The sequence below is a fragment of the Xenopus tropicalis genome, chromosome 9 (genome assembly GCF_000004195.4).
Source record: "Xenopus tropicalis strain Nigerian chromosome 9, UCB_Xtro_10.0, whole genome shotgun sequence".
Classification (NCBI taxonomy): Eukaryota; Metazoa; Chordata; class Amphibia; order Anura; family Pipidae; genus Xenopus; species Xenopus tropicalis.
In genome coordinates this window covers 72,977,835-72,992,521 of record NC_030685.2, presented here as the reverse complement: position 1 = coordinate 72,992,521, position 14,687 = coordinate 72,977,835, and the positions used below count along the sequence as shown (strand labels likewise).

General features: G+C 40.8%; 1 protein-coding gene across 2 annotated transcripts in view; it reads right to left on the bottom strand.

The window, feature by feature from the left end:
* ly75 (lymphocyte antigen 75) overlaps positions 1-14,687 on the bottom strand; it is a 47,982-nt gene that overhangs the window by 10,391 nt on the left and 22,904 nt on the right. For both annotated transcript variants that reach the window (XM_002933278.5, XM_018097580.2), the window contains 15 exons: positions 14,097-14,290; positions 13,870-14,012; positions 13,212-13,293; positions 12,980-13,051; positions 11,829-11,988; positions 11,243-11,278; positions 9,456-9,637; positions 7,609-7,667; positions 6,934-7,007; positions 6,392-6,534; positions 4,158-4,266; positions 2,149-2,306; positions 1,000-1,126; positions 681-907; positions 432-591 (listed from right to left, as the gene is read on the bottom strand). In XM_002933278.5, coding sequence (XP_002933324.2) covers positions 432-591; positions 681-907; positions 1,000-1,126; positions 2,149-2,306; positions 4,158-4,266; positions 6,392-6,534; positions 6,934-7,007; positions 7,609-7,667; positions 9,456-9,637; positions 11,243-11,278; positions 11,829-11,988; positions 12,980-13,051; positions 13,212-13,293; positions 13,870-14,012; positions 14,097-14,290 — 1,926 coding nt within the window. The remainder of the gene's footprint in view (positions 1-431; positions 592-680; positions 908-999; positions 1,127-2,148; positions 2,307-4,157; positions 4,267-6,391; positions 6,535-6,933; positions 7,008-7,608; positions 7,668-9,455; positions 9,638-11,242; positions 11,279-11,828; positions 11,989-12,979; positions 13,052-13,211; positions 13,294-13,869; positions 14,013-14,096; positions 14,291-14,687) is intronic.

Genomic DNA, 14,687 nt, shown 5'->3' with positions numbered 1-14,687 from the left:
ATTCTGACTGGTTGCTATGGGTTTCCTCAATTTGTCTGTCCGTATAGGGTATTCATGTCTCTATCCCATCTTACTTCTAAGACCCATAAAGAAAACCATATGAAGGCTGACAGGGAACATGGAAGGTAAAGGCTCTCAACAATGAATTACCCAAGCCTTTATGACCTGGTTTATGGTGAAACATGGACAGCCATGTTGGGTTCGGGCTGGTAGAATCTCACCAAAGTACAAGGTACCAGTCATTTGTGCGCTTGGCTTCCTGTCCATTTCTCTATCGGTGGTGGGACTGTGTTGTCCAAAAACCACACACTTTGATGGGGAGATTAGATTATCAATTCCCTTCTAACCCTCAGACATAGTTTGGCCCAGGATGAAAAGAGGAAGGTTTAAAAAGAGTGCAGTGAGAGACAAGACAAAAAAATCATATAAACCTTGGTGACAGAATGCTCCTGGAAGCTCAGCGTCACAGCTCACTGTCTTCCAGAAACCATCGGTGTCAATATATACACATTGCTCCCCATCTTCTTCATCTTCGGACCATCTACTGAGAACTACCTGCTGTCCATCTTGCCATCGATAGTTGACTCCATCCTGGGAAGAGAAAATGGTGCAGCAGGTCAACCAATCTAATATGGAGGTTAAAATACAGGGGAGAACATATAAATATAATATATACATACATTGCTGCTAGTCAGCCCAATCCACATTGCATGATCCATGTAGCTGACTTGAACTGAGAGATAGGCAAGCTGATACTGGTCTGTAATACTGGCCAGCTCCATACTGTGGTTGTTGCATTCTAACAAGGCCAAGTACCACGTCACATTTCTATGTATAACCTTGTACTTGTGACCGTTGTATTCTAAATCCTCAGGCGAGTCGCTTTGAGTTCCGTTTCCGTTCATCCCTACATTGATCATATCAAACAATTAGTTTCAGTTTCTGACTTTACTTCACTTAATCAGCTGGTAAAATCATGTCTTTAGTTGTTTTATTTACCTTTATCTTTCTGGCAAAAAGACACATACTGCTGATCTGAGCATGAAGTTATATCCCATGTTCCAAAAAACGCTGATTTTGGATTGTTTTCAATAAAGAAACAGTGCCTATTAGTTTCAGTAAATGCCTGTGGAAATAAAAGCAGGACGTTCCAGTGTAAGTTTATTTGAAAATCAATCAAATTAGCAAAATTAATACAGACAGAACAATGCATTAATTGTAAGCTCATGGGCCAAGGACTCGTCTGTCTTTTTCTAATGCCCTAATAATTATATTATACAACAAAAGCTATGAACAACTTCTAAAATATATGTATAGAAACAAACCTTAGTGATAGATTCAGTTATAATCAGTACTATGATGTCATATATCACCAAAACTTGTGAAATATAAAAAATAATGTACCTTGTGTTTTAAAAAATGAGAGCATCCTTGGAGTTCCATTACCTTTATAACTCAGCCTGCAGCCTTGTGCCTTTACATGGTTACAGAACCCCTCTGTGACTTTTAATATCCTTATCATTTACAGTAGGGGGTACATTATCCCTTATAATACATGAGTGATACTCAGAGTTCCCTGTATAACTCAGCCTGCAGCCTTGTGCCTTTATATGGTCACAGAACCCCTCAGTGACTTCTAATATCCTTATAATTTACAGTAGGGGGTACATTATCCCTTATAATACATGAGTGATACTCAGAGTTCCCTGTATAACTCAGCCTGCAGCCTTGTGCCTATACATGGTTACAGAACCCCTCTGTGACTTCTAATATCCTTATCATTTACAGTAGGGGGTACATTATCCCTTATAATACATGAGTGATACTCAGAGTTCCCTGTATAACTCAGCCTGCAGCCTTGTGCCTTTATATGGTCACAGAACCCCTCAGTGACTTCTAATATCCTTATAATTTACAGTAGGGGGTACATTATCCCTTATAATACATGAGTGATACTCAGAGTTCCCTGTATAACTCAGCCTGCAGCCTTGTGCCTTTATATGGTCACAGAACCCCTCAGTGACTTCTAATATCCTTATCATTTACAGTAGGGGGTACATTATCCCTTATAATACATGAGTGATACTCAGCAGCCTTGTGCCTTTACATGGTTACAAAACCCCTCACTGAAATCACTATTTTACTTACATTTTCTGGGTTGCTTCTCATTTTTCCCTTTAGAAAGGGGTGGAAGTTTTCATACTCATAGCTGTGGCCATTGACCCATGTTGGGATGCTTTGATTTACAGAAGACAATCCAATCCACAATTTTGACTGCAGTTTCAGAAGCAAGGTGGTGATGTAATCTGAAATATTGACATGTGAATCACTATCCCTCCCTCAGCAATCTGTCTCTCTACCTGCAGCTTTGTGAGAATCAGTCAGTACATTATATATTATATAAAATACATTAGTGCAACTTATACTGTGTTCTTAATCCAAAATAAGGTGAAAAGTGTGTGTATACCCTAGATCAGGGATGCCCAACCTTTCTTACTCGTGAGCCACAGTCAAATGTAAAAAGACTTGGAGAGCAACACAAGCATCATAAAAGTTCATGGAGGAGCCAAATAAGGGCTAAGATTTGCTATTAGGCAGCCTCTATGCACACTATCAGCTTACAGGGGGCTTTATTTGGGAGTAAATCTTGTTTTTATTCAACCAAAACTTGCCCCCAAGTCAGGAATTCAAAATTAACTCCCTGGTTTGGGGGCACTGAGAGCAACATCCAAGGGGTTGGGGAGCAACATGTTGCCCCCGAGCCACTGGTTGCAGATCACTGCCCTAGATGTAAGCGCTTTCCCAGAGGCATAATAAAATGATGGCAGGCCTAGGTGTAAAATCTGCATCCAGGGGCCCCCTGCCTGGAACATTCATGCACGCACCTGCAAATCTCCAAAACTGGGTGCACGGTGTCTGGCTGGCTGGTGAGGGCCCAGGAGCAGTCACACCCCCTGTTCTCCTGGATACGTCAGTGTGCTCTTTAAATGAGCACTTAGGGGCATAATTACTAGTGTCCAGGGCATGAATAAATGTGGGCCACTGTCTAGGCCAGTGCTGGCTAACTTATTACATGTAGTGGGCTGATAATTTCTCATAAAGCATGTTCGAGGGTCAGATTATATCGAAATGATGTCATATAGTGAAGTCTGTTGCACCCTTAGCCAGACTAGGGGCCAGAAAAATCCTTAGAAGGGCCACATCCCGTGGGTCTCAAGTTGGACAGCCCTGGTCTAGGCAAAGGGGACACACACCAATGTATTGTGATTAATTCATTTATACAGTTCCTCGTTTCCATGAGATGGTGATCATGCTAAATGTTCATTTCTGTGACAGTTCCATTTTAAGGTTAAAAAACCACAAACTATATTTAGCACAGTAAAAATCATCTTTAAATGGGATCTATCACCCTGACATAAAAAAAGATGTATAATAAAGGTCTTTTTTTTAAATTAAACATGGAACCCAAATTCTTTTCTTGATTAAAACATCCATACCGGTTATTAATGCATTTGAAATCTCAGCTATCACTCGGGCCAGGGCCCACTGGGTTTTTTTCTCAGTGTCCCACCGGCCCAGTGTGACCCTAAATATCCTCTGCCCTTCTCACTGTTCATAACTGTGGAGCCTGTGCATAGGTATCAATTCCTCTTTTCTGGGGCGTACAGTAGATTCTGGGATGATGCAAAACTTGCCTGAATAACAGTGTTCACAAAATGGTTTCTGCCTATTTGCTTTGATTGTGAATTCTGAGACTGAAGAGAATGAGATGTGAATAATTTATATACTGTGAGTAAAACTTATTCTTCTCAATTAACATGACAAAGTAGGATTTGGAATTATTTCTTAGAGTGACAGGTCCCCATTAATAGTCAAATAAAGATTTTACCTCACAGTGTTTTTTCACTATAAAAACATTTACTATTGTCTCTGCATATATTTTAGCATGGTTGTAAAAGCCTGGAAGTTGAAGTGTTCTGCCACAAAGAACATTAATCTTCAATGGCTACAGGGAGAGCAGGTAGAATGGCAACACTTATTATTACAGGCCGATGTTGGCTGCTGATGGAAGAATGGGTGCTACAGAATCAAATCCCATTGGTGGTGATGGCAAATGAGACCGTTCACACCAATTATGTTTTCGCTTGGTTCTGTACCTTGTTCCAGTTGGTTGCTGATAATTGGGAGCACTCCTCCGTAGCTACTGCACTCTTCCTTTGCCTTTTGATAGGGCACATATTTGGGCTTTGGCAATATCAGATAACACTGTAATTCAAAACAGGAATCTGATGAAAATTGCAGCTTATACAAAATAATTTCCTATCAGTCCTTTTATGATACATTTATACTGTAGAAGTACAACCTAAACTAATATACACCATATGCAGACCAAATACTGAATTTGAGTATGGTGGTGCTGAACTATAATAGTGTTACCATGTCAGATAGTTGATTATTTATTTATATTGTTTCTATATTTAAGTTTGTACTTCATCCTTGGTCAGCCTTTAGAATCCCAGTGTTCCTAATCCTCATACCTTTCTCTTTTACCATTTTCTCTTTAATTCTATTCTGTGTTTTACTATAATCTTGTATTGCCCTCTGTTTTGCCTTGTGCTGTCCCTTTCTGTGTCCTTGTCAATAGCTGGAGCCCTTTATTTTTTCTTCTTTCACTCTTTTACTATGGCTCTTCTGTTCCTTTTATATCTCTTACTATAATGTTTTACCCCAGGTCTGTTCTCTCCCCGGTTTTGTTTGTCAGTGCCCTTTTTGCTGTGCTCTTGAATGTTACTGTCATGGTTTGGTACACCGGCCCCCCTCTGTGCTCAGCTCACCCCCCATCTCATGAACAGTTCACTGAGTTTGACTAAGGGGTGCAGGGCCCACCATGGCTGTTGCCCCTCCATGGCACCCACACCCCTTCAGGGGCCCTCGGTGCCTGTGCAACCCCCTGGAGTTCATGTACATTATATTTATCTTAGGGATAATCGGGGGAGGGACCTCATTGGTGAAAACACCGTCGGGAACTGGGTGTGGCCCGGCAGTGCCCACTGGGTTTACAGAAGCATGGACCTGTGGGAGTCGAAGACAGCAAGAGTGTGTGTTTGTGTGTGTTTGAGTTTAAGAGAATTGTGTATGCCGTGATTGGCAGTGTGGAGGTGTGGAGAGAAGTTAAATTTTGCTCTGGAGGAACAACAAGTGAATTGCTACTTGCTTTAGGAAGAAGATGGTCCATGCTTGCCAGCACTCATGCTAGTAGAGCAAATCATGAAACAGAAATAGTAGGAGAAAGAGAGATGAAAACCTGGTAGAAGTCAAAAAATGTTTTTTCTTATGAACCATAACAGACTACCTTTATAACTGAAATTGATACAAAAAAGAGAAAAACTACTCAAACCACCTAGAAATAAATCGAGTCAGAACTGCACAGGGTGTCTCCCACCCAAACAAAAAAACCAAAATAGAAAGAATTACTTTTGTGCTTCATCTGGATATACTAAAACATACCTTTTATTAGAAACCTTTAAAAACATGAAGTAGTGTTGCATAGATCTCGCAACATGTCACCTAATGTAAGTCTGGTTAAAACCAATTAAAAATAACTACGTACAAACTCTCAGTTCCCAAAGTTATCAGGTTGTTAATACTGCAGTCACTTGTAGAGCATAGTACCAGAAAACTAGGAGGGGGGGGCGCCGATAGTTAGAGGTCAGATTCAATTAGTTATATTCTTAGGGCTGGAAAGGGGGATTAAATTGATACAAGCTATAAGTTTAACGTTTTAGTTACATTCACTAGGCCTTAAAAAAGGCAAATGTATCCAAATGTATATATATACACATACACAGGAGGTTAGGGAAAACAGACAAAGGTAGCCTAGATAACACAAGCGGGGAAAACTGTGATAATTCAGTGGTAAGTTGAAATACTAATTCAAACTACAGTTACTTAAGGAGGTCTATTAATAGCACATACACACTCATATATTCACAACAGATTCCCTTTAGGATCTGACTGCAAATGTGCTCTCAGAGCACACCCCAGCTCCTAACAGCGTCCACCACCCCTGCAGAAAAAGGCTTTAATTGCGCCAAATTAACAATGATCGCACCCACTCCCAAGTAGTTAACATCATCCCAGCTTGCACAGTTAGAAGGCTACAGCCCGCTTCCCCCAAGTCTCACTGTTCTGTGTTATCTCCGGTTAACACAGGCCGCTCGCGTTAGTGCAGTGCATCCAGCCCCCTTCCTCCTCAATTCTATCTGCGGCTATCAGGAGCCGCATAGCCTCCGACACAAGTGTGCCGAAAAAAGTTATCTTGCCTGACTATCTGCCAACATCGCGCCCTCCCAACCCGGCCCTACGCGTTTCGTCACGAAAGTTTGGTTACCTTATTTCCAAATGATGTCCAATTTTTGGAGCATTCACCCTTAAACTGAGCAACTTTCTGGGAGTCTTTCTCCAGTAAGGTCAAGTTCTGCTTTTGACATATAAAAGGTTGCCTTTCATTGCAGTTATTGTCTTTGCCATAGCCTGTGAAAGAAAAAAAGTACATCTCAGACTTGGCATTTCAGCCATTTCTGCATAGCAGGGCCGGAACTAGGGGTAGGCAGAAGAGGCAGCTGCCTAGGGCGCAAACACTGGGGGGCGCCAAGCAGGAGCCTCACCTGCCTACCCCTAGCTCCTTTTTCATTGCCCCCACTGCTTGTCAATACGCGGTGGGGGCAATGAACTATCGCGTAGCCACCGCCCCCCCCCCTCCCCCGGAACTGCGCATGCACGCTGAAACGCGAGGGGGGGGAGGTGCAGGGGCGAGGTGGCCGACCGGGTTGCCTAGGGCGCCCGGTCGGCTTGGCCCGCCCCTGCTGCATAGGAAGTTTTTGAAATTCAGTCATATTCTGAGGAGTATTCAGATATTCATATCAACTATACCTGGGAACCAAAAGTATCCAGATATGTCCACGCAGTGGCTAAAATGTCTCCAAGAGTAATGGGATCTAAGGGGCCTGGAAATGTAAAGAGAAAAACAATGTGTAATTTTTTTCCATCTGAATTACAGGCACCATATTGAAAATGAAACTCTCTTTGGCAATGAATAACCCCTAGGGGAGAGCATATTTGAAGTTGCTTTAAATGCATTGTTACCGTACCTAAGTTACCTTCAGGTTAACCTTTAGTATGTTATAGAATGGCCTTGTAACAGCTTTTCAATTTGTCTTCATTTTTTAATTTTCATATTTGAATTATTTACCTTCCTCTTCTGACTCTTTCCAACTTTCAAATGGGGGTCGCTAACCCCAGCAGCCAAAAAACTATTGCTCTGTGAGGCTACAGTTTTATTGTTATTGTTACTTTTTATTATCTTTCTATTTAGGCCCTCCTCTATTCATATTCCTGTCTATCCTTCAAACCACTGCCTGTTTGCTAGCAGCCAGACAGCCGCCAAAATCCCAATCCCAGGATAGCTGCTGAACAAAATTTGCCAAGTGCCTCAGAACAGCACTTTTATACTACATCATACTAAAAGTTAATTGAAAGGTGAATTAAAATATAAAAATATAAAAATGTAAAATGCTCTGGCTGATGGCTAGAGAAAAGGGTACTCACGGGTAATTATCTCCATAATCAATGGATTTAAGCCACCATTTTGTTAGAGGTGTAAGATTCTATTGGAAAAGAACAAAAAAACTTTAAAACAGTTAAAAACAGTCAGTGCTTATTGTTTTCCGTGGTAATTTTTTTTTTTTTAACAGGTAATGTTTTATTGTTTTTTTACGAACTACATCAAATCAAAAACAAAACAAAGAACAAAATTAACATAAGAGAAGTAAAACAGAATACCGGTCTGCGGTGGTATTAGGTACATGTTTGGTTTTGGTGATATTTACAGTTTGATTGTGGCCGTAATGAAGTAATAAAGTATATCTAGTTGGTACGACTGACTGTGATTGCAATTATTCAGCTTCTGTTTTCCATGGTAATTTAATCTTATAATCAACCATTAAACAGGAGAATTGATATAAACTTACTCAGTGTGCCTCTCAAAGGACTTCTGAAATGCATATACGTTTTCTAATTTTTGTGGTTTCTGGGATAATACCAGTTTTAGACTGCTAACATTAGGCTATTAGCTCAACATCTCCCTCTGAAAGTTAAAGTGTCGACAACCCTAGTGTATAGAAAGTGCATAGATAGTCAGGGTCACTGACCTTCAAAGAGAGCTGTTGAGCCAAATGTCTGGTATTAGGAGTTTAAAACATCTAATATCCCAGAGACCACTAAAAACTGGAAATTAATATAACCTGCAAAAAACCCTCCACTCTGAGTAAGTTGACAACAAGTAATTTTTTGAACTCATTGCAACTTCAGGAGCTGCTGAGTTGTTGATATCCATCTACCCACAAGGAATGGGATCACATTTGCTTTCTGCTTCAGAAGACCATCTTTTCCAAAATTCCACCCTATACTGTGCCATTAATGCCCAGATGCTTGGGAAATAAGAATGAAACTGTTCAAACTGCCTGAACAAATCTTTGCACATGTGGCCATTTTTGGCAAACACATTAAAGTCTCACCAAGGTTTAATAAACTTAAAGGGGAACTCTGGCTTCCAAACCAAAATTTGTTAAAAAGCCCCACATAACACAGAAACCCCCAATATAACTATTACTGTAAACTGGTCCTTTATAAAGTATGAATAAATACAATTTTTTATGTTGGAATCCATCTGCAAAACAGTTCTTCTCTTTCTGCATCATTTGAAATCCTGGCAGGGTAGGAGGGACTAAAACACTGATGTTACAAATTGTAAGAACTTCACAGCTTACAGACAGCATGCAGGAACTACATAACCCACAATGCACTGCACTGTGATGTTCCTTTCCTTATTGACATCACATGTGCAGGGAATTGTGGGATTGGGAGGAGGCAGGCTGAAGGCAGACTGAGGACAGTTGACTACAGTTACATTTATTTGAGTCTCAAAGTAGTCAGCCAGATCAGCAGGGGAACAGGGGGCGGGGCTTAGGGAACTGTTCCAAACCCTATTATGACATTACAATCATGAAAAGACTGCTGAAGTTGTGTTTCAGTGGAGTTCCCCTTCAAGAACACAATTAATGTGACAGCTCCAAAGGTCAGTTACCTACCCTAAAGCAATTAATAATACAGTTGAAGAACACACTACATTCATTATCAAGAACAATCCTGCCCATGGAACACCCACTGCTGGGCAGTGCCACCAAGGTATTTTCTAGTGTTGCTGAACTGGAGTGGTATACATGAAATAAAGTAGTACTTCTACTCATTGCACCAAAAGCCCCACTTGGCATTCTATAGATAATCAGCCCCAGCAGCTCTCTATGGTCTCAAGAACAATGCAGTATAGAACAACACTGTAATTAACAATAGATGATAGGAAATACTGAATTCAGTTTCGAGACTGGAGACATTACCTTGGAATTTCTTAGATGGATCTGGATGGCCTTTAGGGCAGACGGTGATTTAACAGAAGCCAAGTCACTATCCATAGCCTCACAATATAAAGCTGCTTCGTTGTAACTGAGTCGCTGATCATGGACAAACCAAAACTCATACCCGTCGATAATGAGAGAGTCGTTAGCAGCGCTGCTATTGTCTGGAAGGAAATAATTCAAAAACTATAACAAATAAAAAAATGAAGACTATTTGAAGAAAAGGACAATCCATTACATACTAAAAGTTAACCTGAAGGTCTTTGAACATAGTTTTGTTCCCCCCCTTAGCTAGACTTTCTATTGGTCTTAACCTACTTCAATATTCTAGATTAGTGAGAGGGCTGGGTTAGTGAGTTTTTGAACTCTAACCCTTGTAAAACAGCACATCCCATTGTCAGCCTTGTGCTTAGGGGGGCATTAGCTTTTGTTCACACCTTTGTTGATATCAATGCTTTAAAGGGCACCTATCTCCCTAAATTTCCTTCCCCCACCAGAAGGGAGAGCGAATAGAGCAGGCACTCTGTTTGGAGGAAACATTAGTTTCTGTTTTAAAAAAAACAGTCCCTGCCGGTGCTAGGCCATCTGCACTGAGAGGGAGCTCCCAGTGTGGGCGGCCATATTATTTAGCACTAGGAATGATGGATGCGACCCTCCTATGTCACATGCCTGCGCATAATTAGCGAGTTTTGGCACAACATGGCCGTCCGAACAGGGAGCTCCCTCTTGGTGTGGGCAGCCTAACATCGCAGGGGACTATTTTTTTAAAAAAGGCTATTGTTTCCCCCAATTGGAGTGTGGGCTCTATCAGCCCGCACCTCTGGTGGGGAAGCAATTTTAGGGTGATAGATGTCCCTTAAGATTTCTGGCACTACAGAACAATTTATCTAGTCTGTCCCTATCCAGGAAAAGAAGATTTTTTTCAAAGTGTTTGAAGCCATACTGTTAGGGTGAAGACACACTGAGCTACTAGTAGCAACTACTTTTTCATGGCTACTAAACTTCAGAAAATACCCTGCCATAGACAATACTGAGAATTGCCTCTTCTAAGGGCTCTGGCACATGGGGAGATTAGTCGCCCACGACAAATCTCCCGTGTCTCAGGCGACTAATCTCCCCGGATTGCCATCCCACCGGCGAAAATGTAAATCGCCGGTGGGATGGCATACGCGATGAAATTGCGCCGCCGCGTATGCCATCCCACCGGCGATTTACATATTCGCCGGTGGGATGGCAATCCGGGGAGATTAGTCGCCTGAGACACGGGAGATTTGTCACGGGCGACTAATCTCCCCGTGTGCCAGAGCCCTAAAACACACGTAGAGACAATTATCAGTAAATGACCAGCATTGTCTATTTTAGTAGCCACAACAAGTAGCTGCTGCTAGTAGCTCTGTGTGTCTTCACTCTTATGGTGAGGCCCCCCAGAGGGCCCCATTACTAGTACCAATCACTCCTTGCAGTGCACTGAAATTCGACTCAAAAGCTTGTGTTTCGGATTTCTAAAATTAAACATTGTATGCTGTTTTGTCCTGTTGCACCTTTGTCACTGGTATTTTCTGCAATACTAAATGTAATTTTGTAAGCGAGGCTTTAAATAGGTGTGCTCGGTTTTGCTTATAATAAGCATGTAAGGCTCCATTCGTTCCCCTTAGAGCCCATGCATTTTCCATCTGCACCCGGTTCATACACCCTGCAAGCTGACTGAGATAAAGTCATGCATCCAATGATACAATTTTAAGGATTTAAAGTTTAGCAGTGTATATTACCTGGTTGGTACCATGCTGGCATCTTGAACACAACATCTATTAAAAAAGACGAAACACAATTTAAAAGCGAAATCTTTATAAAGCTCACACTACAAAAATACATTAAAATTCTTTTATCTCCTGATTTTTGGGCTGATTTATGAAGATAGGCACTGGTCTGCACATTTGCAGCTGCCCACAGCAACCACTCGGCAGTCTGTAATTGGCAAGGGACACAATTATGTGTGCCACATATGTGGGGAATGGGCACTGACCTACATGCTCTTCACTGGCACGTGATTGCATAGGTACACAAAGTGCTCGTTAATTAAAAGTTCCACTGAATTTCCACTGAACATTAATATTCTGAGACAATTTGCAATTGGTCTTTATTTATTTGTTTTCTTTAGTTAAATAGTTTTCTGTTTAGCTGCTCTCCAGTGTGTTTTTCTGTAGCTATATGGTTTTAGCAGACACTTGCTAACATATTCTGCCCCAAAGCAGCTTTCTGTCAACCATTCTAAGTCAGCCTTAACTTTATTCCAAATGTGCTTTAATCCACAAGCAATTATTAGTGCAAGAGCAGGGAAGTAACAAATTGTCTCACCTTTAGGAATCTGGCACACCCACTCAAGAGCGGCATCGCAATGAAATGGTTTGAAAGAAATATGCACTTGAGGCATATGCCAATGGCTCCACGGCCCTCTCAAAAACCTTCCCCAGGGCTCGTCCCAGTGTTCCAGTGGAAAAGGATTCAACTGGTTAAACTGTTTTAACAAAACACACCTGAGTTAAAAAGGCAGACTCATCTCTAAGACAGTTTCCTGTGCGGTTATTCTAACATTGGTAATAAAGCATAATTTTTAAAACAGCTCACTCTGTGGTTTAAACCATTTAGTGTGGTGGCCTGAAGCAGAACTGTGTACAACTAGGAAACTTGCGATTCTCATAATGAAAAGTAGATTCTGGGAATTCAGTATCTACGGGGTCTCCATTTCTATCATCTATGAAACTAAAAGGGTTGAAGGGAAAGTAAACCTTCCATAATCCTGTTACCAGATTGCCAAGGCCAGTTATACATAATGCAAGTAGATGCTTCTGTGCACATCCTGTTGTTTGTTTAAATGACAGTCACCGAAGACAATATATATTTTTCATACCTGTTTTAAACTATTGTTGAATTACAAATGTCAGCAACTCCAATTCAAGGAAAAAGATTTAGGGGTGTATTTATCGAAATTGGAGACAAACATTGCTGGTGATGTTGCCCAGAGCAACCAAATAAGATCTTTGCTTCTGTTTTCTAACTTTTGGGTGACCATTCAAATCTAATCGCTGATTGGTTACTATAGGCAACATCACCGGGGATTGTTTCCGCTGTTAACAAATATGCTCCATAGGGGCACATTTACTCTAACATTTCCCATTTTCTTATTTTTAAAAATCAGAATAAACGCATTTCCATGAACGTCTGAAATTTACTTGAAAGTCTGACCTGAAAAATTCCATGCAGGTAAAATCACAGAAAAGTCATGTAACTTTGAATTGTTTGAATTTTCGCACTGAAACCTTTACTTCTTCAAGTAAATTTAAATGGCATCACGTTGCTAGGGTTATTGACCCTGCCATCCAGAAGTTAGATTTTTTTATTATTGCATTACTTGATTTCGAACAAAAAAATTAGGAAAAAACATTTGTTAACATGCATATCATTTGAAAAGTAATGTAAAAGCACAAATCACTAAATCCAGCACAAACCCTAAATGCAACACAGTCCCGAAGGTCGTAATCATCTTCCTGCGACTCGGATGGTATAAAAACAGAAGAGACCTTAAGAGAAAATAAAGTGAACAATGAGCATAACAGCCCAGCATTACAGCACAAACAATTCACAAACACTGTGTTTGAATAAACAACTGTACCATTCACTTTACTTGGCACATGGGGAATTAGGGTGGATAGAGTCAATACATTCAGTATATTTACTTACTGGGCGCTCATCACTCCACTGCCAAGTGCCATGCAGGCCTGGATTCCTTTTATTCAGCCCAGACCATAACCATCGGACATTACTGTGACGGAAAAGAACAATCAGAATAAGAACAAGCCCAAGCAGGTTTAGGAGTAGAGTAAATTAGTGATACAATGTCATGCAACCTCTTGAGAGATAATTAATAGACGGGCTATGCCCCTTGGGGCTGAGAAATCAAAACTGTCTGATGTAGTAATTAATTTCCCAATGGTTTTTTACCCCTGATATGCTGTGACTGATCTTGCACTGGCATTTATCATGGAAAAAAAGACACATTGGTGGGTTTTTAGGTAAAAGTTCTAACACAGCTACAAGACCAACAAATGTTGTCAACTGTTAGCTGATTTGGGCTGTCTACTTTTAAAGGGGTTGTTCACCTTTGACTAAACTTTTAGTATGATGCAGAAAGTACTATTCTGAGACAATTTGTATTTGTTCTTTATTTTTTGTCTATTTCACTTTTTCTTCAGCCCCTTTAAGAGCTGGGCTGTGCACGTGGGACAGTTTCAGGATTATGTACCCAAATGGTAAGAGTTTTACATATGTTTTTTCATGAAGATTATACCCCCAGACAGACACGCTAATCTACAGCCCTTAAGCTGTAGAGTGGAGTTACCTGATCACTGATTTTAAGTATATGTATAATTCTTTTTGTTCTTCATTATGCATGAAGCTCACAAGGTGCCCACCGAGCTCCTCACAGAATCCTTCAGCCTCATCCCAGGTCCTTGTCCTTAAAAGGCGCTCATAGTGAAAGAGCTAAATGAATAAACACCAATTAATTCTGATTCATCCTTTAACAAATACAAAACAAAAACAGCCAATCAATACAACAAAACTTACTTTATAGCAGTAAAGTTCAGTAGGGTACCAACCATCTGGGCAATGTTTTTCGGGTTTTGGCAAAGCAGGTTCTGGTTCTGATGCCCCAATTTGTTTCTTGCAGATGGATTTTGCTTTAAAAGTAGCGCAGTCCTTCACCTCCCATTTTCCAAGCGATGGTCCACTTGCCATGGCAACACAGCCACCTGGGAAAGCTGCAAAAACATAAAAAGACGGTGTCTAAACCAGCAGTGGGATTATAACTACAATGTAAATGATGTGTAATCCATGGGGCTGATTTACTAAGACACGAATTGGAATCCGAATTGGAAAAATTCTGATTGGAAAACGAACATTTTGCGTCTTTTTCGTATTTTTTGCGTTTTTTTCGGCGCCTTTACGACTTTTCGGAAATTGTTGCGACTTTTTCGTTACCAATACGATTTTCGCGAAAAAAAACGCGAGTTTTTCGTAGCCATTACGATTCGCTCGTATCTTGTCGCGACTTTTTCGTATTAAGTGCTCGTAAGCGGCGGCCGAAACTTTCAGACTTAGCATGATTTTGGAAGCCTCCCATTGGACTCAATGGCACCCTGCAGCTCCAACCTGGCC